The 25134-nt window shown below is 40.5% G+C and overlaps 2 protein-coding genes and 1 long non-coding RNA gene across 11 annotated transcripts; 2 read left to right on the top strand and 1 right to left on the bottom strand.

Annotated features, from left to right (window-relative positions):
- The first annotated feature begins 163 nt into the window (after positions 1-163).
- Positions 164-1174, top strand: LOC139029516 (uncharacterized). 3 transcript variants are annotated; one of them, XR_011481853.1, is made up of 5 exons: positions 164-689; positions 747-778; positions 824-854; positions 974-1017; positions 1066-1174. It is a non-coding gene; the product is annotated as an uncharacterized lncRNA (long non-coding RNA). The 3 variants fall into 3 exon arrangements; XR_011481852.1 differs by having other exon boundaries at positions 809-854; XR_011481851.1 differs by lacking the exon at positions 747-778 and having other exon boundaries at positions 807-854.
- On the bottom strand, positions 1162-6306 carry LOC111981598 (protein SCO1 homolog, mitochondrial). 3 transcript variants are annotated; one of them, XM_024012950.2, is made up of 8 exons: positions 5035-5055; positions 4884-4943; positions 2565-2684; positions 2310-2400; positions 1931-2128; positions 1645-1737; positions 1420-1535; positions 1162-1296 (listed from the first exon to the last, which is right to left on the bottom strand). In XM_024012950.2, exons 4-8 carry the CDS (start codon positions 2338-2340, stop codon positions 1162-1164), a joined length of 573 nt encoding a protein of 190 aa, XP_023868718.1. In that variant the 5' UTR covers positions 2341-2400; positions 2565-2684; positions 4884-4943; positions 5035-5055. The 3 variants fall into 3 exon arrangements, with proteins under 3 accessions (XP_023868718.1, XP_023868716.1, XP_023868717.1); XM_024012948.2 differs by lacking the exons at positions 4884-4943; positions 5035-5055 and adding an exon at positions 2836-3185; XM_024012949.2 differs by lacking the exons at positions 1162-1296; positions 1420-1535; positions 1645-1737; ... (1 more) ...; positions 2310-2400; positions 2565-2684 and adding exons at positions 4302-4767; positions 5378-5438; positions 5553-5582; positions 5797-6306 and having other exon boundaries at positions 5035-5158.
- Positions 6307-6500: 194 nt separating this feature from the next.
- On the top strand, positions 6501-25113 carry LOC111981595 (dual specificity mitogen-activated protein kinase kinase 4). Of its 5 annotated transcripts, XM_024012939.1 has the most exons (13): positions 6501-7052; positions 7979-8014; positions 9498-9530; positions 11464-11566; positions 12846-13017; positions 13416-13535; positions 13692-13811; positions 13914-13965; positions 14137-14264; positions 22696-22773; positions 22939-23087; positions 23402-23447; positions 23667-25113. In XM_024012939.1, exons 1-13 carry the CDS (start codon positions 6908-6910, stop codon positions 23778-23780), a joined length of 1296 nt encoding a protein of 431 aa, XP_023868707.1. In that variant the 5' UTR covers positions 6501-6907; the 3' UTR covers positions 23781-25113. The 5 variants fall into 5 exon arrangements, with proteins under 5 accessions (XP_023868707.1, XP_023868709.1, XP_023868708.1 ...); XM_024012941.3 differs by lacking the exon at positions 9498-9530 and having other exon boundaries at positions 6502-7052; positions 11476-11566; XM_024012940.2 differs by lacking the exon at positions 9498-9530 and having other exon boundaries at positions 6502-7052.
- Positions 25114-25134: the final 21 nt, after the last annotated feature.

The following is a 25134-nucleotide window of genomic DNA, read 5'->3' as shown; positions in this document are numbered from 1 at the left end:
GCCTACGACTACATGGGCAGTAAAAAAATTATAATAAATCAGACAGACATACATAATTGTAAGTTCAAGTTTAATAAATTAAACATTACTTTGGAAATTCAGTTGAAATATGACTGATTTATGAATAGTACAAATCGAGTAACCAAAGAGTTATTACAGTGCATAAATGTTTCTGGTGTCACAGACGAGTCCAGGTATTGGGCCAGACTTAACAGCAAGGCTAAAAAGGAGAATTAGTGTAAAGGAAGTAAAGCCGAACTGTAACAGCACAACGACAACTATCATGTATTTTTCCATTAGGAGTGTCCAAGGGTAAACACTGGAAAACTTAAGTTCTTCAGTAATGATTTCCAGGGAATACTTTCCCCCTCCATTTTATGGTGGTTACATTTGTTGAGGTACTTAAATCAAGTATTATTGTTTGGCTCTCATATTTTACGTCGAAACAATTGTATTTCACATCGATTTAAATAATGGGCAAAGCAGAAAAAACAAACACTTAAAGTGTTGTGCCACACCCATTTGCAAACAATCACTTTAAATCATCTTAGACTTAAATATGATATTAGAGACCATGTTAAATGGTGAACCGCAACAAGGGAATGGTAAGTCGTAGACATTTGAATTCAATGAAAAGCTGTAATGCAGATAAATATTCCATGTCATTGAAAAAAATAAGGTAACGTTCAGTCCTGATGGCCAGAGGGTGCTGGGCAGAGGGTGCTGGGCCAGAGCTGCTGGGCCAGAGGGTGCTGGGCCAGAGGGTGCTGGGCCAGAGGTGCTGGGCCAGAGGCTGGCTGGGCCAGAGGCTGCTGGGCCAGAGGGTGCTGGGCCAGAGGGTGCTGGGCCAGAGGGTGCTGGGCAAGAGGGCTGCTGGGCAGAGGCTGCTGGGCCAGAGGCTGCTGGGCCAGAGGCTGCTGGGCCAGAGGCTGCTGGGCCAGAGGGCGCTGGGCCAGAGGCTGCTGGGCCAGAGCTGCTGGGCCAGAGGCTGCTGGGCCAGAGGCTGCTGGGCCAGAGGCTGCTGGCCAGAGGCTCGCTGGGCCAGAGGCTGCTGGGGCCATGGAGGCTGCTGACAGTCTCTGAAGGGCTGTGAGAGAGGCACACAAGAGGTGTTCCCAGACACAGACAGTGCACTTGACCAGTTCTCCTTCATCTCACCTCTTAATTCCCCTTCTTGTACTTCCTCATGTGTGATGCAATGGAAGAGGAGATCTCAGCGCTCCTCTTGTTCTGTCCAAAATACTCCTTGAACTCTCCGTCCGGACCAACCAGGTACATGATGATTGTGTGATCGACCTGCAGTCAAGAATAAAGGAGGTTTCATTTAGATATCAATTCAGCTGGGAAAAGTTGGAATATCTACTTTACTATGAACAAATGAGAGTTTTGAATAAGGGCAGGATCAGACGATGAACTCACAATGTAGTCGTTGTCTTCATCCTTTGGTCCCTGGCTGTAGTAGACTCTGTAGGCTCGAGAGACCTGGTCAATTTGGGMCATTGTCCCAGTCAGGCCAATGAGCTTAGGGGAGAACTCTGGGGATAGAGGACAGAGGGGGAATGTTATTGTTCCACCAATGTGAGTCTAAATGCCACTTTTACCATAACATGGAAGCTACAGTAGTTAATGGCTTGTTCTCTTTACCTTTCACATATGTCCCCATGGCCTCAGGTGTGTCCCTGTCAGGATCAATGGTGATGAGGATGGGGGTCAGGTTTGGAAGAGACTGTATCCTGTCTGGGAAACATGGAAAGACATGGTGTTGATCACAACAAATCTCCTGTACATTCCAGGGTTGTAGCGTTAACATTATGCTTTGTGAAAACATGATATGAGTGACTGACTGGCTACTCACTCAACCATCTAATTGCCATGACATTCATAAATAATATGATGCATAATAAGAGACGTTTAAAATAAAACACTTTACCTATTTCATCCACCACCTCAATCATTTTCTCRATTTCATCAGGACAGATGTCAGGGCAGTGTGTAAACCCAAAGTAGATAAGGACCCACTGGCTGAGGAAATCCTCACTTTTACAGGGTTTATTATTCTGATCCACAAGAGAGAATGGACCCCCAAGTGCTGGTTTGCCCATTGACTTTGTCCTTTCTCTTTCAATCACTGCAGTGCATGTGTAAAAAAGACAACATAATGTCAAACAGATTGTTACCAACATGTACAGAAACTGACGATTAACTCCAGGAGAACTTCAGTTCGGAACATAAATTAATTTGTGTAAATCCACTGTTGGATGTAGCCTACTGCATGATGGTGAGTACGCCAAGAGGTGAAATGTCCTTACATTCTTCTTTTTCCTTTTTGAAATATTTCATTCCGGCAAGGAGAACACCCCCAAACGCAAATGTTATTGCTAATGATTTCCAAGTCACTGGCTGCAGAGGATAGATGAATGGAGACAGGCAAAGCAACAAGGTTAAAAACAAAGCAAAAGGCATGGTGCTTTATTTTATCCATAGACATTAAAACCAGGTTTTATCAGGTGCCCAGCCACAGTTGTTTACATATCACTCAGAAATTAATTGATATGTTTACATACCCCTGTCTTTTTGGTTTTATCACCAGAAGGGGGCGGTGGAGGTAAAGACGAGAATGATCTTGAGTCGTAAAAAGACAACCACTGTGATGTCCGGCACGTCCAACTCCCGCATAGATTTACCTGCGCAGTGCATGAGTAACACACAATATGTTAACCATGATGGATAGGTACAAGGTACAATGATATCTGTCTTCAAGCTGTTAGTCTTCCGCGCTTCAAACCGTGAACACATTTGATCCTAGTTGTGTGTCGTAAGCCATGTATGACCTACCAGACCGTGGACTGTCCGTGGTGAGAGATCTGTGCCAGTCCTTCTCGATAAAGCGCGTGTAAAGCTGCAGATTGTGCTCACGCTTTGGTGCGAAATCATACGGTTTAACAATCGACAACTCAAAGTCTGATACGATATTAGGACCACTGCCATGATGTTAAGCTTGTTTGTCAAGATCTCAATGCGAAAGGGGTGGCAGATTTTACCCAACGTGAATCATGAAAGTGAAAACGCATTCAAATTCCTGATCTTGGATCAGTATACCTTTTACAACGATGCTCATGACCGAGTGGCTCGCAATATCAACCTTTTAAGCTGACCCTGGACCTGCCGGCGAACAGAGTTATTTCTGGCTGTTAGAACCGGAATTCCGCACTTGAGTCCTATTTTTGTACTGTGTTCTCTGGGCGCTACTGACATCTAGCTATTGTAAAACACAGTACAGAAAATTCACTTTTCATTGGCAGTAGCCTACTTCTGCTGCCAACTTTTAACATGTTAGGAGCACCAAACACAAAATAAGTTGATTTACATTTATTTAAATAAAGCCTACATTACTTTTAAAGCACATATCCTGTAGCTAATCAAATCAATTTTTATTGTTCACATACACATGGTTAGCAGATGTTAATGCGAGTGTAGCGAAATGCTTGTGCTTCTAGTTCCGACAATGTAGTAATAACCAACGAGTAATCTAACCTACCAATTCCACAACTACTACCTTATACACACAGTGTAAAGGGATAAAGAAATATGTACATAAAGATATATGAATGAGTGAGGTACGAACGGTAGGCAAGATGCAGTAGATGGTATAGAGTACACTATATAATATGAGATGAGTAATGTAGGGTATGTAAACATTTATTAAGTGGCATTGTTTAAAGTGGCTAGTGATATATTTTTACATAAATTTCCATCAATTCCCATTAAAAAGTGGCTGGAGTTGAGTCAGTATGTTGGCATCAGCCACTAAATGTTAGTGGTGGCTGTTTAACAGTCTGATGGCCTTGAGATAGAAGCTGTTTTTCAGTCTCTCGGTCTCTCACTTTGATGCACCTGTACTGACCTCGCCTTCTGGATGATAGCGGGTGAACAGGCAGTGGCTCGGGTGGTTGTTGTCCTTGATGATCTTTATGGCTTCCTGTGACATCGGGTAGTGTAGGTGTCCTGGAGGGCAGGTAGTTTGCCCCGGTGATGCGTTGTGCAGACCGGATTGCCATACCAGGCGGTGATACAGCCCGACAGGATGCTCTCGATTGTGCATCTGTAGAAGTTTGTGAGTGCTTTTGGTGACAAGCTGAATTTCTTCAGCCTCCTGAGGTTGAAGAGGCGCTGCTGCGAGGCTATCGAGGCGCAGTGGTGCTAAATAAAAAATACCTAATTATTTGGAGCCTTGAGTAGGCTACAGTRCATGCATTTCTTTCAATTTAGATTTCTAATGCAAAAATAATAATAAAAAGCCATTTATATTTCTTATTAAATTGTTTTATTTTACTGTGATTACACCAGATATCACCACAAGTGCAATGGGTTGCCTACAACAACAAAAATGTTCAGAAAGAGAAAAGTATGATTCCAGTAAAAAAAGGAAAATGTATCAATCATATACATTCTAATTTATGACATTGTCACTTATTTAGATGTATGGTTTAGCAGGGGTGTTTTTTACATGGGTCTTTTTAAACAATGCATTCATGATTTCCATACTGCCACTGTAGCTAGGTCATATCCTCTTGTAAATGTTCCAWCCCGCAGATATGTTGCTCACTCGTCACTGGACTATCTTAATGARTGGATATCTACAGTGCAGTTTTACAATGCGGGGGCCAGCTGGTCCTCAGCTCCTTGTTAATGTAGTAGTACAGCCAGGCCACAAAGGGGAAGATTGTGATGGCAACAGCAACGAACAGTCTGAGAGCCCCAATAGAACTAATAGAAAATAGTTACGACAGTACAGATATCAGTGATGTACGGAGTTTGAGTCTTTTTTAAAATAAGGWATTGCATGTTGGGATAAGGTSCAAATCTATGTTGAAAGTCCTTACCTTCCAGAGTGTTGACACAGGAGAAGCCAGACAAGTATCAACATGAGACCAGATAATTCCCTGGGGATAGAGAGAAACAGGTGTGACCAAAAGTATTTATTGAACACAATGCTCATCTAAACAGAAAAATATTTTGACCGAGAAACTATACCTTCCCTCCTCTTGCTGGAAGATATTTGTGATGCGCTCTTTATACAGAGTCCATCCCATCATGGAAACAACAGCAGTCGAAATAAGCACATGAAGTTTAGCAATTCTCCTCCAAAGTAGTGTCTCTGAAAAACAGTCTCTCAAGCATTTAAACATTCAGGGTGCAGTGCAGGCTCATGCATACATATTTCTAGCTTTAACTACACTCATGATATAGCTACAAGATACTAAACAGTCAATGGCCTTTTTCACTGGCCAAAAATGTTAAAATGGAAATGTTATTTAATAGGAAAAATAGGCAAAGGTCATTGATGGATCTTTATTCATCCATAATGCCCACATACCTGTTACATGTGGTTTAATGGCAATCAATAAACACAGGTTTGCTGGAATAGCATAGGCAACCTGGAAATAGAAAAGGTGTGTATGTGGATTACTGTAAATAAAACAATTTAAAAAAGCACTTTGATTATAGTAATTCATAAGAACATTAAACGACWAAAAAAAGCGTGATCCTACCACCCATAACACTGCATCCGGATCGTTAATCTATGCCAATAAAAAAGACAAAAGGATAAGAGATGGGATTTACTCAGTTGGGCCAAATATTCAGAGACAGACATACACCATGTTCACTCATTAAATTACTCTGCTAAATCCATGAGTTCAACAGAAGCAGATATGCCCACAGCTRACGCCAAATACAGTAGGCTATAGATACAAAGTATCTCAAACAATGTAACCAAATAAGGGAATCACTTGCCTGCACATAACTTGCTAGAGCAAAGAACAATGACATGCATACATTGCAAGCTCTCCAAATGATCAGAGAAAAGTTCGTTTTTGTGCACTTAACGTCACTCGGTTCGTTCATTGTCGCTGTCCAGAACCAGTTTCTCGTAAACAGCAATTCGACAGCAAATTTTCCTCCTGGACTTTGAACCATAAACTTTGCGTTGAATCCGTATCCGTTAATTTTTTAGAGTGAGGTTTGGGGTATGAAGTTTCGACAACTGAACATTTATAGGCACGATTGCAAAGTCGCCAAGATTCGTTGTTTTCTATCTTTTTTTCTTGAAAACCTCTTTCTGAATATATATGAATAAGGAAAACGATTAAAAGGTACCTATGTGTTACTGTTACATTAAATACTGATTTGGCTACTTTAAAATAAAAACAATTCTGGACAGTATTACACACTACTTTAATGTACGTAAACTGACATTTTACTGTTTACTGTATGGTAATTCATAGCCTAAAACAATTAGGCTAGAAATCGCCCCTACCCACTGATACACGGTCAGATATTTGTCTTCCCCCTAGTGCTTTAGGTTAACGCTGGCGGTATGGTTATCTGAGCCTAGATTTGTGTTCCTCGAACTCCGCCCATAAACACAGCAGCGTCGCGTTGGAAGCTGTGGGTGTTCACGTTCGCAAGTGACATTTGGTCAGCTGACTGAGTCTCGACCAGAGACGGAAGAGGAAGCGAGACACCCCACTCGCTGATTTTGTCAGTTTTTTTCTGGTTCAATTAAACTAAGTAGACCAGACCGCGCTGCTATTGCATTGGTGTCTATGGGAGACACACCCAGTTAAGTAAGCCGGAACTGATCTTTTTTCAATGGTAAAAGGCCTGACTGAATAATCTTTATTTATCCACCATCTTCGGTCTTGACTCTATGTGGAAAGGTGGTTACTGGACTGTCAAACACTGTCCCGATTTCTTACTGTTTGTTGGTAGTTACAGTCTTGTTCGGTAGCGCTCTCTACATCCACCACGCACATTTGAGTCGAATAAGTCTAGCCAGTTTGATTATTCTCCAGTCTTGTTTTGTAAGGGTGAAGTTGCTCTGCATTGCAGCCTAGTGCTGCTGATGGAATTCAAACACACAATGGCGACTCCCAGCCCCAATAACTCAACAACATCTACCAGCCACAACAGCAATAACCCAGGATCTACAGGCTCACATCACCACCAATCCCAGTCGCAACACATAACAACAATGAGCAGTATGCAAGGTAAGGATTGTACAATACCAGCTTGTTAACTAGATCTTTTTTTGTGAGTGGTGTTCACGGGAGTAACCGAATGACTATGCTAACGAACTAGCTACCTATATTGGCAAGCTACCTATCTACTTACTAACATATAACTTTCCTCAGTTGTATTCACACACTATTACTAGTTTGTTAGTTAGCTAGCTTGGTGTCTACAGTTGACGTTAGCTGTCAAAATCAGTTGCCCTCACACCCAAAACATTGTCTTCTAATCAAATAATGGGTTCTGAAAATGTGTTTTGTTAGAAATAAGTAACAACAAAAACAACGTTAGCTAACCACATAGCGTACGTTAACTAGTGAGTAGTTGGTAAGTAAGTTAACTCGCTTGCTAGGTAACGTTAGCTAAGGTGGCTAACAAGCGGCATTACTAGCTAGCCTAAATAACGTTAGCTAGCTAGAATATAAGGCCTGTCATGATTGATCTGGATGTGGTCATGTGTTGCTTACTGTCTTTCAATGTCAGGTTACCTCTAACTAGCTAACTACAATATGTTGCAGTTCTAAAAATAACAAGATCATGTTGGGATGTTTTTTGGGGGAAATTCATTGTATCTACTAACATGCTACTGTAGCAGTTACCATATTATTCCAGTCATTGCACTAACGCTAGTTAGCATTAGCTCGCGAATCTACCTCAACTACTGGATGCAGAGACAAAAATGTTTGATCTGACTCTTGTGAAGTAGATAAAGGGCTTTATTACTAAAATCCCGAAGTATCCTAGGCCAGGCAGTTATTGTTAGCTTGGTGAAACTTGTGCATGAGAATCTCTTATATTTCAAATAACGTTAACTTACATCCACCAGAAGAAATCTGTTCCATTTCCACCCAATGCATAATTAGCTAGCTATGTTTTTACGAACTATACATTTTTTAACTTACAGAATCCAACACGTGCTGGAGATGTCAGAGTGAAACAGGTAGCTAACGTTACTGTCAATATTACACATGTTATAAAGATAATATATATATATACATTTTTTGTTGATGCTTTAACAATAACTGTCGTAGCTCGTTAGTTCCTTTTGGATCTGGTTCTATACTTTTGCATGCCGTTCTGAATCTGATATTTAACAGGTAGTAAATGAAAGAAACATATGTTATGGTCCACTTCTGTCAGTGTCAAAGTATTGAAACTACATTTCTGTGATATTTTTCTTCCCTTTCCTTAATGCTACTAACTTCCCATAACCCTCCTGACTTGATGCTGATCAATGGTGAGCTGCCCCAAGAATAGTTTCTTCAATTGTTATTGTCTCTCCCTGCCAGGATCATTTTGTGGATGCATTTCATTTTCTATCTCACACCCCTCCATTTAAAAAAAAATATTTTGTAGGTTGTTATTTTTATAGGTCTACCCCAATTATCTCCACTGAATCTGCCTGAGCTAATCCTCAATCATATCAAAGTTATCTTGGTTGTTTCTGGCTATATGTGTGTGCATGTAGATTAATCCCCCCCCCAGCAATACATTTTTCTGTGTGGTGGAATGCTCAGCGTAAACGTTTACCAGTTCACTGATGTGAGGCCAAGTTATAAAAGTTCAGTAGTTCACTCAGCAGAAAATAATTTGAGTATGTCACGAGGCCATAGCCACACTTGTTTACAGGGACATTTCAAAGTGCAGTGTTACATTTGACAGCAAAAAAAAAAAAGCTTAACAGAACATGGTCTTCCAGATTTGAATAATAAATATGTTTTTAACTCTTCAGTTATTGGTTGATTTATTTTGGAAAAGTGCATACAACATACAATAGGGTCTGGGAAATGTACCATCCATAGCATAGAGAAGACAAGTGCAAGAGAGGTAAGCTTACGTKTTTAGTAGGCCTTCCTTAGCACCAGTGCCTATTCAGCCAGTTGTCTCTGTGTTCTTATTGTATAATTTGGGTGGCTTATGCAAAGGAGCTTGTACTGCTTCAAACTAAGTACATTTATGATTATTAACTCTAACATGCAACATTGATAACAAGGCTGCTGCCATTTCAGCTGGCAACATCTGATAAGTACCCTAATTATTTAGTTAAGTATTGCATGTAGGTTAGGCCCAGATAAAAATATTTCCGGTCAGGATTTCTTCAATTGGGCTAGTTGGTCATGTTTTAGTGTGTGTAGTAGTTGTTGTCCACACTTGGTATCAAACTGTGATTCATAGACCTTTCCAGTAATGAAGCCTCATTTAGAAAAATCAAGTTGATTTGAGATACTTCAAATAGTTGTCAGTCATGGTGGTGCCAGGTGTTGGGAAACAGTGCTGCATCGTTCCCTGGTCTAAACTGAAGCTGAGAAGAACAGTGTTTGTTTTCACCACGTTTCCTAATAGAACTTGATTGTTTTTTGTTTATCGGTCAAACAGTAGCCTAAATAAAGGTGAAAAAGAAATGTTCTCTTCTCACCTCCTAGGGTTTCAGATAAACCTGTCTGGAGCTCCCCCAAGTAAGCCAAACCTCTTTTGCTACAGTACCAACAGTTCTCAACCCTTTGCTTCCGCCTGATGGTCTGGTATGGGGGAGTCTGTCCTCTTTTCTCAACTAATCCAAGTGAAGAGTTGTTGGGGTCTWGTAGGCTTGTGCCGGTTTTGATAGTTAAGGCTAATAGTTGAGGCTAAACATTGATTATCCTAGAGTTAGAGTGCAGCTTATGTTGGTCTGTGATTTAAGACATTAGGTCATAATATTTTACTGATGCAAATGAATGAAAGACTTGTCCAACTGTGAGTCTTATTGATTTAACTTCTGTAGTTAAAAAAAAAAAAAACAGTTGGTGTTAACCATCCTGTATGTTTTTACCTTACTATTAGTTATCACCAAACAATTTAGTTTCATAATGTTCATTTACCAAGACGTTCCAATCCATATTCTGATCATCCATCATCGGCACAAGCCTAGGGCTAAGAGCTTCCATTAGCATTGGTGTATATAGATTCACACTTTGGCTTTCAACTGGTCTTTACCACTGTTTGGTTCGGCCTGAACTGATAACCTTCTACACAAAATAGCACTGTGTTGGAAATGTATTTTATCTTGACAGAAGTGTAGTCCTTTTGCTTGTATTTATTAATTAGGTGTGTTTTTAACAAACATTGTAATGGAAGCTCTACCTTTTTAGTTTTAGCACTTTTAGTCGGCTTGTTACTAACAAGCAAAACTAGCTAGTAATGCTTGGGGTTTTGTCACATTGTTTTTCAAACCAGTTTGCAGCTGTTTTGTTTTTGAACACGTAAGTGATTTTTGGCATGAGCTGTACTTAAACACTTGCCTGTTGAGACATGGAGACACTAGTGTAATTTCCAATGGCGTGTGCCATTTTATTGGAATTTGAGTACATACATTCTTGTGGTGTTTTGGGTGGAGAGAACAGAATGCTTCCTTCATTTCAAGGTGAACTCAAAACAGTTTTACTTGGGAAGCTCCTTCTCCTCTGGCAAGATTTTCTAGTCTGCAGTGTAGGCTATTTTACTCGTATGTGTGGTTATGAACCAAAAGTCACATTTTGTATTTTCAAAGATGCAGTTCTGTCAGATCAATGCTTTTGTTGAGTTAGAATCTCATTACACAATGTCATGTTTCACAGTCTCTGGGTAGTAGCCTAAATTATTTATTATTTTAAATGTAAAAATCAAGAAAGAAATGGTCTGTTTTTAATTTAAATTCTCACCTATTCCCTCATTATTGTTTAAATTACCAAGCAAAACCTACTAAAACATGGTAGGTGAGTGTTGGATTGTAGCTAAGCCTCCATCCTGAATAGCCATGGTATGGGATGTGATCTAGTACTAGGCTATGGTTTAGAGCAGGTGTCTACTGAGAAGTGTATGCCTCTGCATCAACTTCAGTGAACTGGTCAAAGTATATACCTACCATCTGCAATGAGTCACTGGTACAACCAGGACATGTCTTGTAAAAATTCCTCCAGGAGGTTTCTGTTCCTGGCCACTGAGGCTATAGCATACACATATTTGATTGAGAACCTGTTATTAGACCTACTCGTGATTCATTTTAATTTGGTCAAGACCTGTTTTGTTGACTATCCCATATAGTTCAGTATCAGCCAATATCTCAAAATCAGCATCTATAGAAGAAATGTATGTTCTCACAGAGAAATATAGAGGGAGGCCTTTGGTAAGAAGCTGGTCATTACTCTTACATCCATCATCCCTAGATGTGGATTGCATGACTTCAGTAAATTTACTTGAATACTCTTGTTAAATTTACCTCTCCATTGCTTTACTAGTCTCTCATTCTGTGGTATGGTAACTGTTTGTTTTCATGTTGTTTTTGAGTGTAAGTGTTGTTTTCTGGTCCTTGGCTCTACCCCTGCCACAGATGTCTTGTGTGCAATCTGACAAACTCTGCCTCTTCCCTATCAGGTAAACGCAAAGCACTGAAGTTAAATTTTGCCAATCCCCCGATCAAACCAACGACCAGATTCACTCTGAATACAGCAGGACCCCCATTCCAGAACCCCCACATGTAAGTTGACCTCAACTTTGCAATGGATGTGGTTTTCTGAAGATGAACATGGAGCGGAATTTKCATTAGCCACAATGCAAACTCCTGCATAATGAATTGTTATATGACTCTAGTCTACAGTCTGCGGGGACTTTTCATCTCCAAAGCCACACATTGTCAATGTAACATTCAGTACTGTATAGGTACCCAGGCAATCTGTCACAATAAAGACAGGCTAAGTGAGGTTGGAATGATTAGCAGTTGTTGTATTTCTATCTCCACCTGCTCATGGAAAACAGACAGTAACTGAATGTAGCCTCAAGTAGATGTTTGGGCAACACCATTGTAGTGAATGTGAATAAGCCCTGTGTCTTGGCTGTGTAATTAGATGATAACATGAAGCTGCTAAGTTACCCCGGAAAAGCAAATAACTGATGCTGGATAATGCAAACTGAACAAACGGATGCCAACTAACCATCCTTTTTCAGGTGCAGTATCATATATATATATATATATATATATATATATATATATATGCTGAACAAAAATATAAACGCAACATGTAAAGTGTTGGTCTCTTGTTTCATGAGCTGAAATAAAAGATTCTGGAAATGTTCCACACGCACAAAAAGCTTATTTCTCTCAAATTCTGTGCACAAATTTKTTTTTCATCCCTGTTAGTGAGCATTTTWTCCTTTGTCGAGATAATCCATCCACCTGACAGGTGTGGCAAATCAAACAGCTGATTAAACGTTATGATCATTACACAGGTGCACCTTGTGCTGTGGACAATAAAAGGCCACTAAAATGTGCAGTTTTGTCACACAACACAATGCCACAGATGTCTCAAGTTGAGGCAGCATGCAATTGGCATGCTTACTGCAGGAATGTCCACCAGCGCTGTTGCCAGAGAAGTTTGTTAATTTCTCTACCGTAAACCGCCTCCAACGGCATTAAAAAAAAWTTGGCAGTACGTCCAAAAGGCCTCACAAACGCAGACCACGTGTAACCATGCAAGCCCAGGACATCCACATTCGGCTTCTTCACCCGAGGGATCGTCGGAGCCTATGCCCTCCCAGGCCCACCCATGGCTGCATCCCTGCCCAGTTATAGGAAATCCATAGATTAGRGCCTAATTTATTTAAACTGACTGATTTCCTTATATGAACTGTAACATAGCAAAATCTTAAATGTTTTCATGTTGCATTAACATTTTTGTTCAGTATATGATTGAGGTGAAATTACCTGAACTAACAAAGATTGTGTTTCTTATCTGTCTCCCACCTATTTCTGTGGCCAGAGAGAGGCTGCGTACGCATAGTATCGAGTCGTCAGGGAGGTTGAAGACCGCCGGTGGCGATTGTGACTTCACGGCTGAGGACCTCAAGGACCTGGGGGAGATTGGGCGGGGCGCTTACGGCTCTGTCAACAAGATGGTGCACAAGCCCAGCAACCAGATAATGGCTGTCAAGGTGACTGCCCCTTACTGACCTCTTATTGACTAAACTACAGGAAGTGTTCAGGGCAAGATTTATGCCTGCTCATCAGTCTTAGSCTATATTGTGAAATGAACACTCAGTAATCATCATAATCACCAAAGTGTAACTGACTCCCATTGCAGGATATGGTAACATGTTGCTCATGKTAAGGGGAGGAAGGCTYGTAATARTGGCTGGAACAGAGYGAATGGAAYGGCCTYAAACAYATGGAAACCATGTGTTTGATGTTGATACCTTTCCACTAATTCCACTCCAGCCATTTACCACGTGCMCGTCCTCACCAATTACGGTGCCACCAACMTSCTGTGACTTCCAACCATGGTCACAATTGAAAGCAACATGCATCTGATTACAATGTTTGTCTCCCACAGAGGATTAGGTCAACGGTTGATGAGAAGGAACAGAAGCAGCTGCTAATGGACCTGGATGTGGTCATGAGGAGTAGTGACTGTCTCTACATAGTTCAGTTTTACGGGGCTCTTTTCAGAGAGGTGACCATGCAAGTTTTTCACTTCTTTGTTTTGTTGATTGACATACAATGCATTTCCTATATAGAGAAATCAATCAATCGTTCTGTGTAGTTAGCAATAAGCAGTGTATTGTCTTCACGCGGTAATGTTATGTCTTATGATTCTTTTCTTTGTCAGGGGGACTGTTGGATATGTATGGAACTTATGTCTACCTCCTTCGACAAATTCTACAAATATGTATATTGTGCTTTAGATGATGTGATTCCAGAGGAAATATTAGGCAAAATAACATTAGCTGTAAGTTTTCATGCATTTTCTCCTGACATAATTTACACTAATTTGACAGGTAGGGTACATATTTATCTATATTAATTTAGTTGCTATGTGTTTTCATTACAGACTGTGAAAGCACTTAACCACTTAAAAGAATACTTGAAAATAATTCACAGAGGTAAGACGACTCCAAAATGGAGACCTTGTTCTTTATTTCCTCATTTGAKATGTTTATTGCCGTTATTACCTCACAATGCTCTATTTACTGTACCACAACAGAAGTGGCACTTCCTTTACCCAGAACTCTTAGCCTAGCTTTRTCATCTCTTCTATATGTTTCTCCTCTCAGACATCAAGCCATCCAACATCCTCCTGGACAGGAATGGCAACATTAAGCTTTGTGATTTTGGCATCAGTGGGCAGCTGGTGGACTCCATTGCCAAAACCAGAGATGCAGGGTGCAGACCGTACATGGCAGTAAGTGATATATGGGGATTTCGGTGCAATTTTTCATTAACGGCTGAAAGACAAGACAAGTGGAAGATGTACAACTAAGGCTCTTTCTAAGAATACATTTCACTTTCACACAATCCAGTACATAATAAGAATTCAACTGTTTTGGTACTTAGTGACTTGGTGGTGATCGTCAGTTGTAAGGAGACTGTAGTGTTATTGAGGGGAGGCAGGTAGTTAWGATTGTTGGGCCAGTAACCGAAAGGCCGCTGGTTCGAATCTCTGAGCAAGGTGGAAAAAGGTCTGCCGTTCTGCCCTTGAGCAAGGCAGTTAACCCCTAACGTCAACTGCTCCCCGTGCGCTGATGAAGTGAATGCCAATTTAAGGCAGCCCCCTACACCTCTCTGATTCCCCTTTCCTTATTGTTGATGGCAGCGTTGGTAATTATATTATGGTCGCTACTGATATCTGTTCTTGCTGATGCTTGTTGTCTTGTTCCTATTTTGGGCTAGCTGCAGAGTAATCTCATGCCGTCTGTGTGTATGTGACATGGTTGAAGTCGTCCAAACTGCTGGCAGTGCAGTTGAATGAGCTCATCGTGTCGTCATCACAGGGTTTATTTTCTGCCGGTGGTATTGCTGATGGGAGAAGGAAGCCCCGGCCCCTCCAGTTTCCATTCTAAATTTGGCATCTCCCTATCAGGACGTAGGGCACACCTCTGCCATATCTCTGCCACGCGTCTACCAGAAGGCCAAGGAAGGGCTGGGTTACTTCATTCATGTMTGTCAGAATAAAGCTGTTTGGGTTGGTGCTCCCACAGCTGTGAGCTCACAGTGCAGGAATCCAACCCACATGACTCCAGTTTCCTTTTTCAAATATAAAAATTGCAGACCTGCCAGGTGCTTCTTGGCCACCCCATTGCTAATTGCTTTAGCACCATTTGTCTCTGTTTGGTCTAGATATTAGAGAGGGATTGATTTCACTTCAATGGAATATTMTGTACTACAYTACAATTAAGTAGGTTAGATTTGGTTCATGGTATTTGGTTCAGGTGACAGTCTAGCTCTGTTCCTCTCTGGTTGTTATGATTTAGTTCATTTAGCTGGCAAGTGGCCACATGTCTGAAATGTTTATGTTGGAATATGCTCACTAAAACTTTTGCACACTAGTGTCAGGTTAATGTTGCTACTACCATTATGTACCAAAGCATCCTTAAATCAAGAGTTCAGTCATTTTAATTAGGAAATACTTTTTGTATTTGAAAGCAATTACACATCTACATTAAATGTGCACTGATGTTGTTTTGAGTTGATAATATACACGGTGTATAAAACATTAGGAACACCTTCCTAATATTGAGTTGCATCCCCTTTTGCCCTCATAACAGCCTCAATTCGTCAGGGCATGTACTCTACAAGGTGCCGAAAGCGTTCCACAGGTATGGTGGGCTGGCCCATGTTGACTCCAATGCTTCCTACAGTTGTCAAGCTGGATGACCTTTGGGTGGTGGACCATTCTTGATACACACAGGAAACTGTTGCGTGTGGAAAAACTCAGCAGCGTTGCAATTCTTGACAAACCGGTGCGCCTGCTAACTACTACCATAACCTGTTCAAAGGCATTACATATTTTGCCTTGCCCATTCACCCTCTGAATGGCACACATACACCAACCTTGTCTCAAGGCTAAAACATCCTTTAACCTGTCTCCTCCCCTTCATCTACACTGATTGAAGTGAATTTAACAAGTGACATCAATAAGGGATCATAGCTTTCACCTGTTCAGTCTGTCATGGAAAGAGCAGGTGTTCTTAATGTTTTATACACAGTGTAGTTGTGTTTTGAGTTCATAACAAGTCTGAGTAGCTGTGTCCTAGGTGAGAGCTGGGCAGCCAGATCTTTTTCAGTCTTGGCAGAGTTGAGCTGGTGCTGTAGCCACTATGCCATAAAACACATCAGTGCTGCGGTCAGAGAATTCTGTCCCACTGCTGTGAATGGGTGACATCATCTATTTCTGGTGCACGAATGAATGAATGAATGAGCCAGAGGAGAGGAGGTGCTCCCTCCACTCAGCAGCACGGCTGGTAGAAGTCTGCTTCTGATGACCTTGGCACTGTTTGGAACCACTGCATTTTTTTTATATGTGTGGAGGTGAGGTCATACGTGAAGTAACTGGCTGAGGTGGTTATTATGAAAGGCATGTAGAACCAGGCAATGAGGACATGGACAGGGTTTTCCGTAGTGCTGTCCCAGACTAAAAATGAATCTTGGTCGACCAAGAGTAGTCTTTTCTTTCAACCATTCTATTGGTCTAAAATGTTTACATTTTTTATATTTTTTTATATACACACCCTATGTGTTTTAAAATGAACCATGTGTATTGAGCTTGTCTGGTACTTTAAGCACAGTTTGATTTAAATAATTAACACACACACACGACTCGAGGGAGCCAGTGATCACTGGCTTTCCTGGATTCTGCGTTATGCTCCTGAAGTAACCGGTAATAGGCTACACCAGGGGTCGACAACCTTTTCCATTTGGAGTGCCAATTTATTTTACAATTTCTACCGATCTGCGTGCCAGTTATGATTTTCATATGCTCATTTTTGTGGAACAGTTTCATTTTGTTTGTTTTTTTATCTCAATCTCTTTGTCATGTGGTGAATCTAAATTCTATCTAAATGAAAACAATTCTACAAATATAAAATAACTTCTATTGCCAACGATGTAAGAATAGCCTACATAAAGCCAACAAATAAAAACATTGCAGCCTGCAGGTAAACAATATCCTGATTTTAAAAAATAAATATCCTATAAATCACATTGGTTACGCGTGGCCTGTCGCAACAAATTTGAAACGTTTCAATAATCCGACCCGAAACTCGCGCTAGCCAACTTGCAACATTGTATCAAATATTCTGGGCCCTCAATTTCCCACGACACAGCTGTAGGCTAATTGTGCAAGGGAAAATAAGTAATCCGGTATTTTGTGATGTTTCCACTGGATCAGAGCATTACATTGTTTCCTTTCATGCCAAGTGGTTATMGGAAGGGAGAGCGCTGGATTTATGTTCTAATACGTTGAGTAATCCATTTTCAATGGATTCTAAAAACAGACTTTGTTTACTTGCAGTTTGAGGTCAAGAAAAAATTACTTTGAGAGCTCTACAGCTCATTAGTGATGGTGGTTAAGACAACCAGAAATACTATTGTGAACGCTGCGTGTAACACATCCGGTGTCAGGATAAATAAAAAGCAAGGTCTACTAACTTTCTTTATTATGTTTAATTACCGCAAACAATGAATGGCAAATGCAATTTTCGTATATACGGGTTCGCTGTATCACCGCGCAGGATGAACAGGGAAACTGTGGAATGTACTTTTTTTTGTTGGTGTTTTTTACTATGACAATTTTATTCTCAACGTGTCCAGTTGCCTATCACAGTAGAGGCTGGGCTTGGTTTAGACTTTGCCCCCTTTGCTGGCTCTTTGTCCAAGCCCCTTGGCGCGTTCCTTTGTCCACATCTGGTTGTTGGGTAGAGCAGCTCCATTCTGTGTCCCCCTCGATCCTTCACTCAAACAATTCCTAATATGGTACTGAACTGTCTCTTCACCATCCTGGTTGGCCCAGAGTGATGCACCCCTCCCCTCTCCAGACTGTCCACAGCTTTTATGGCCTGTGGTGGTCAGTCCTTACACACCTACACACCCCCCCCCTCTGTTATGTGTGTGTGGTGTAACAAAACAACATTCATTTTCAACCTATATGCTACCCGGCTATAGTGCATAAACATAAATCCTAACACTATGACATCTCAAATGGGCACATTTTATAGGTCTACATTTGCCCGCAGTCCAGGTAACCCTAGGCCTACTTCTATATGCGTAATCGGTTGTGCTCCAAACAAAAAAACGCTGAATAAATTGACAACTCTTAAATGACAGAAAATAAACCCAAACTTGTTTCTCACGACGTAGCATAGGTGGTGAGCTCTGCAAATGTGTCCACTCTGACAATGGAATGGTAAATGACTAATAATATATTGAATGCATTCCGCAGAGTTGGACCTTTCTTCCTCTGTGATCTTAGCCACACTCCCCTTTTTCTTAGGAACGTGGCATCCCAGAGTCCTCCTCAATGGATTAGTCCACTCAGAGTAGCGCAAATCAGACATGTCTGCCATAAAATAAATATTTACGACTGCTCGACTAAAAACATCTGTTGACCAACAGCCTATCGACTAAACAATCGACCAGTTGACTAAATGTGGTCAGCCCTTGGGTGTATGTTGTATTCTGTTGAATAGACAGAATTGAGTGCCTATGATAATGAATGCGCTCAAGTGAATCTATTCAAGATAAAGGAGATGACTGTGGACTACAGGAAAAAGAGGACCCGAGCACACCCCCATTCTCATTGACGGGGCTGCAGTGGAGCAGGTTGAGAGCTTCAAGTTCCTTGGTGTCCACATCACCAACAAACTAACATGGTCCAAGCACAGCAAGACAGTCATGAAGAGGGCACAACAAAACCTATTCCCCCGCAGGAGACTGAAAAGATTTGTCATGGGACCTCAGATCCTCAAAAGGTTCTACAGCTGCACCATTGAGAGCATCCTGACTGGTTGCATCACTGCCTGGTATGGCAACTGCTCGGCCTCCGACCGCAAGGCACTACAGAGGGTACTGCGTACGGCCCAGTACATCACAGGGGCCAAGCTTCCTGCCATCCAGGACCTCTATACCAGGCAGTGTCAGAGGAAGGCCCTAAAAATTGTCAGACTCCAGCCACCCTAGTCATAGACTGTTTTCTCTGCTACTGCACGGCAAGCAGTAACGGAGCGCCAAGTCTAGGTCCAAGAGGCTTCTAAACTGCTTCTACCCCCAAGCCATAAGACTAAGAACACCTAATCAAATGGCTACCCAGACTATTTGCATTGCCCCTCTCCCCCTCTTTTACACCGCTGCTACGCTCTGTTGTTATCATCTATGCATAGTCACTTTAATAACTCTACCCACATGTACATATTACCTCTAACTGGTATATAGTCTCACTATTGTTATTTTACTGCTTCTCTTTAATTACTTGCTACTTTTATTTCTTATCTGTATTATTATTTTTTTTAGCTGCTTTGTTGGTTAGGGGCTCGTAAGTAAGCATTTCACTGTAAGGTTGTATTCGGCTCATGTGACTAATAAAATATGATTTGATAGTGATATTTATGTTTGATACCGGTGCTCCGAGGCATGCTTCGAAAGCTGCTTAGTGATAACTTTGAAGCAGTGTGCCGATGCATGTATCTTTTATCAGAAGTATGTCATCAGTTACACCCGACGCTTTGTTTGATCATGTGCTATTTCAACCCGTGTGCTGCAAAATGCGAGATCCCACTGATTTCGTGGTTCCGGTGCTGCAGCAATTCTTTCTGGGGTCCAGCAAAATTAAGGCAGTTCATACATTTAAAAAAAACATTACAATACATTCACAGATTTCACAACACACTGTGAGCCCTCAGGCCCCTACTCCACCACTACCACATATCTACAGTACTAAATCCATGTGTATGTATAGTGCGTATGTTATCGTGTGTGTGTGTGCATGTCTGTGCCAATGTTTGTGTTGCTTCACAGCTGTTCCATAAGGTGTTTGTTTTTTTAAATCTGTTTTTTAAATATAATTTTACTGCTTGCGTCAGTTACTTTATGTGAGTTCCATGTAGTGATGGCTCTATGTAGTACTGTGTGCCTCCCATAGTCTGTTCTGGACTTGGGGACTGTGAAGAGACCTCTTGTGGGGTATGCATGGGTGTCCGAGCTGTGTGCCAGTAGTTTAGACAAACAGCGCGGTGCATTCAACATACCTCAATACYTCTCATAAATACAAGTAGTGATGAAGTCAATCTCTCCTCCACTTTCAGCCAGGAGAGATTGACATGGATATTATTAATATTAGCTCTCTGTGTACATCCAAGSGCCAGCMGTGCTGCCCTGTTCTGAGTCCTTTTTTGTGGCACYTGACCACACRACTGAACARTAGTCAAGGTGCGACAAAACTAGGGCCTGTAGGACCTGCCTTGTTGATAGTGTTGTTAAGAAGGCAGAGCATCGCTTTATTATAGACAGACTTCTCCCCATCTTAGCTACTACTGCAATTTGTTTTGACCATGACAGTTTACAATCTAGGGTTACTCCAAGCAATTTAGTCATCTCAACTTGCTCAATTTCCACATTTATTTATTACAAGATTTAGTTGAGGTTTAGTGAGTGTTTTGTTCCAAATACAATGCTTTTAGTTTTTGAAATATTTAGGGCTAACTTATTCCTTGCCACCCACTCTGAAACTAACTGCAGCTTTTTGTTGAGTGTTGCAGTTATTTCAGTCGCTGTAGTAGCTGACGTGTATAGTGTTGAGTCATCCGCATACATAGACACTCTGGCTTTACTCAAAGTCCGTGGCATGTCATTAGTAAAAAAAAAAAGAAAAAAAAGCAAGGGGCCTAAACAGCTACCTGGGGGAATTCCTCATTCTAACTATATTTGAGAGGCTTCCATTAAAGAACACCCTCTGTGTTATGTTAGACAAGTAACTCTTTATCCACATTATAGAGGTGGGTGTAAAGCCATAACATATGTTTTTCCAGCAGCAGACTATGATTGATAATGTCAAAAGCTGCACTGAAGTCTAACAAGACAGCCCCCACAATCATTTTATCATCAATTTCTCTCATCCAATCATCAGTCATTTGTGTAAGTACTGTGCTTGTTGAGTGTCCTTCCCWATAAGCGTGCTGAAATTATGTTGTCAATTTGTCAATTCTTGTCTTTCATAATTTGGTCCGATATACTTGGATGTGGAGTTTCAGCGTTTGTTGCTGGCGTGTCATCCCTAAGTTTGCCTATCTTGCCAATGGAAAAAGTAATTAAAGTAGTTTGCAATATCAGTGGGCTTTGTGATGAATGAGCTCCATTCAATAAATGGAGCAGAGTTGGCTTTTTTCCCCAAAATGTCATTTAAGGTGCCCCAAAGCTTTTTAATATCATTCTTTATATCATTTATATTTATTTCATAGTGTAGTTTCTTTTTATCTAGTTTAGTCACATGATTTCTTAATTTGCAGTATGTTTGCCAGTCAGTTGTGCTGCCAGACTTAATTGCCATACCTTTTGCCTCATCCCTCTCAACCATACAATTTTTCAATTCCTCATCAATCCAAGGGGATTTAACAGTTTAGTCATTTTCTTAATGGGTGCGTGCTTATTAGTAACTGGAATAAGTAGTTTCATAAATGTGTCAAGTGCAGCGTCTGGTTGCTCCTCATTACACACCACAGACCAGCAAATATTCTTTACATCAACATATGAATTACTACAAAACTTCTTGTATGACCTCTTATACACTGTATTAGGCCCAGCCTTTGGGACTTTGGTTTTCCTAGATATGGCTATAATACTGTGATCACTACATCCTATGGATTTGGATACAGCTTTAAAGCAAATATCTGCAGCATTAGTGACGTGAGGGTATGAGGTCGAATACCATTGAAGAGACACTATTTAGAAAATTATTTTGTGAAACCACACTTTCTGCACTGTTCAAATTTGTTTTATTTAGTATCGTAAATGTTTCTGTCTTAAGCATCCTAAATAATGCCATAGATTCCGTTTTTGAGAAATAGTTAACTTGAAGGGCAAAAAAAGGAAGCCTGACGTCAGATGTGAACCTGGTATTCCAACTGATCATAGGCTACTAAATCCAGCAATTTACCGTTGCGCCACTGAATTTTTATGAAAACAGTGGAGAATAAAATATTCTCTGATAATCACATGCAGATGCCACTAATGTGCGTTGTGAACAGATAATGATGCTCTGTTTAATGAGCCGATTTTTTGGTGAAAGCACCGACGCCTTTCTCGTCACTACTATTCACTATTCGCTTACAATTGAACAAGACCTGGCCTAAAAGTTAAAACGCTTCCAAAACAAACTGCAAATGCATCCAAAAAGCAAACGCGTTTATAGAGTTACAAGCTTGATACAGTTGTATGAGAAATTATATGGAACCAAAAACAAACCTTCAGATTACTGTGAATTTGTCCAAATACTTGTGATTTCTTAAAATGGGGGAACTAGATACATGAAGTGCTTTTATTTCAAAAGGATAAAACGGATACCCTCAAATATATGGGGTTATTTTATACCATTGCTTCAGTCATCATTTGATTGATGATCCAAAATACTGGAGTATAGAGCCAAAATAAGATGAGCTTCACTGTCCAAATGCATATGGTGAGGACTGTATACACACTTGTCTCTGTTTAGATTTTTTTYSCCMCAAGTTGTCTARTTTTGAMMWTTTATTTKAATGTTTGTTCTTCATTTTAGTTTTTCTCTTTAAAGGCCCATCTATGAWWTCACTATGATGAATTGTAACATGTTTTCCATGTCTCTTCCACAGCCTGAGAGRATAGACCCAAGTGCCTCCAGACAAGGCTATGACGTCCGGTCAGACGTATGGAGTTTGGGAATAACACTGGTGGGTCCTCAACCCTCTTGTCCACGTTGTCTTTAACATTCAAAGAGCTATTTSAAGATACACTGAATGTTAAATCCACAARACAAGATAGTATATTATTCTTTGTGTTTTTGTAATATTGTAACTGTAGACTCACCATGTTGTCTTTGTGTGGGTTTTTTACAGTACGAGCTGGCGACTGGGCGGTTTCCCTATCCAAAGTGGAACAGTGTGTTTGACCAGTTGACACAGGTGGTGAAGGGAGAACCTCCACAGCTTACCAACTCAGAAGACAGGCAGTTCTCTCCCAAATTCATCAACTTTGTCAATCTGTGGTAAAGGACAAAGATACAACTTCTGCTGGCACTGCTTCAATGTTATATTCACGATGATATAGTATAAGTTGAAGTACATTGAATCACTGCAGAGCAATATTGTCAATGTAAACAACTGCATACTTTCGCAGTATTCACCCACAAATAATAAAAGGTGGGAAATTCATAAAGTAATCTTCTGCATAAGACATCCTCTGGATTTGATTTCCCCCTGGTGGACAAAACATGTAATGTATTTTAAGTCTCGAATAGACCCATGATGTGGTTTATTGCAGAGCAGAATTATAATTATTTATTCCCTTTGCCCCCTTTAGCCTCACAAAGGATGAGTCAAAAAGGCCAAAGTACAAAGAGCTTCTGGTAAGTATGTACGTCCCGTGTGGCTCAGTTGGTAGAGCATGACACTTACAGTTCAAKGTTTGACTCCCACAGTACCAGGGGGTGTATGAAAATGTATGCATACGGGCGTCTGCTAAATGACTAAATATKAATTAATGTAATTGTATTACATGCAGAGATACTTATCGCCCGTACATATTATTACATGTTATAACATGTTTCTGTGTCTCTTCAATACAGAAACATGCTTTCATTCTGATGTATGAGGAGCGCTCGGTGGATGTTGCCAGTTACGTCTGCAGAATCCTGGATCAGATGCCTACTTCTCCCAGCTCCCCCATGTACGTTGACTGACTGTAGAACAAGTAATAACGGAAGCCTGGAACAACAACAACAAAACAATGACCTAAAGAGTTGCTTCATCCCATACTGCAGTGTTAAACTAAGACAGGAAATGTACAAACTAAAACACCACGTGTACTAAGACTGGTGATCAGTCACGTCTGTATGATATCAACATTCTCACACTTTTCTCTATCCTACACACACACATGTAAGTACAACTAGTAACTGAATGAATATACCATGGTCTTGGTTCATCTCGATGTGAGACCTCATCTCTAATGTGGATACAGTACAGTGATTTAAAATCTGGAAATGTATTTATAGTGTTTAATCACTTGTGGAATATATGATTTGGAGATACTGGAATCATGCTCTTTGAATCTTCCCACCTCTTCCATGTATGTGACTTTAAGAATTGTGGTTGGTATTTTAAATGAAACCTTGCTTCTTATGGTGTAAAGCAATTTAAAACGTAACAGCATTGATGGACAGGATCATGTGGCCTCCATCCAATGTTGTGAGGGTGCTGCCGTCACTGTGCAATGGACTTTGTGCTGATATATAAATAAAGAGAGAATTAATTGTGCTTTGAGAGACATTTAGTTACTCTGCATCTATTTGAGCTCAGGTTAATCCATTGATGTAAGAAGGCAAGCAACCACACAAACAAACACACTCACTGGCTCTCTCAGCCATGGCATATGCAACACTCTCTCTTTAAAAGCTAAGCTGTATGTATGTATGTATGGTGCTGTTGATCTGTAATTACTCATAATGCCATCTTGTATCCCTGTATATAGCCACACATTTATCTGTAATGAAATTGCCTACTGTTCTGGATGTTGCAACCATTCTAATGGACCTGACCGGCCCCTAATTATTTCAGCTGATATGCCAGTATTTGTTTCTTAAATGCATGGCACCTGAACTGTTTTCAGACTGTGATTGATTGACTCCTATAATATTCACAATGTACACAGAATCTAGAGGTTTAGTACTCAGTGTAGTTCACATCTTTTTAGATTACCAGATATAATTGAAACTTAGTTGACTGCTGGTAAAATACTGGTACAGTAGTAAACTATTAAATTGTCTGGATATCATTGCATACATTTAAATGTTTGCAGTTTTACTGTAGAACATTCAAATGAGAATATCTTGCTGGGCAGAATGTGTAAAATATTTAATGACCTGAGAATATTAAAATGAGCTTATGAAATWTAAGGATGATGTATCAATTTATTTTATCTTTCATCTGACTGTGAAAATATGAGTGTACATTTTTAGCTTGGTGTCACAGAAAAATGTACGAACTATCCAACAAATAAAACCTGTACAGGGATTTGCCTTACTGGTGTTCATA

This window comes from Salvelinus sp. IW2-2015, linkage group LG20 (genome assembly GCF_002910315.2).
Source record: "Salvelinus sp. IW2-2015 linkage group LG20, ASM291031v2, whole genome shotgun sequence".
In the NCBI taxonomy this organism is placed as follows: Eukaryota; Metazoa; Chordata; class Actinopteri; order Salmoniformes; family Salmonidae; genus Salvelinus; species Salvelinus sp. IW2-2015.
The sequence above is the reverse complement of the archived record's forward strand: the minus strand, read 5'-3'. Positions and strand labels throughout refer to the sequence as shown.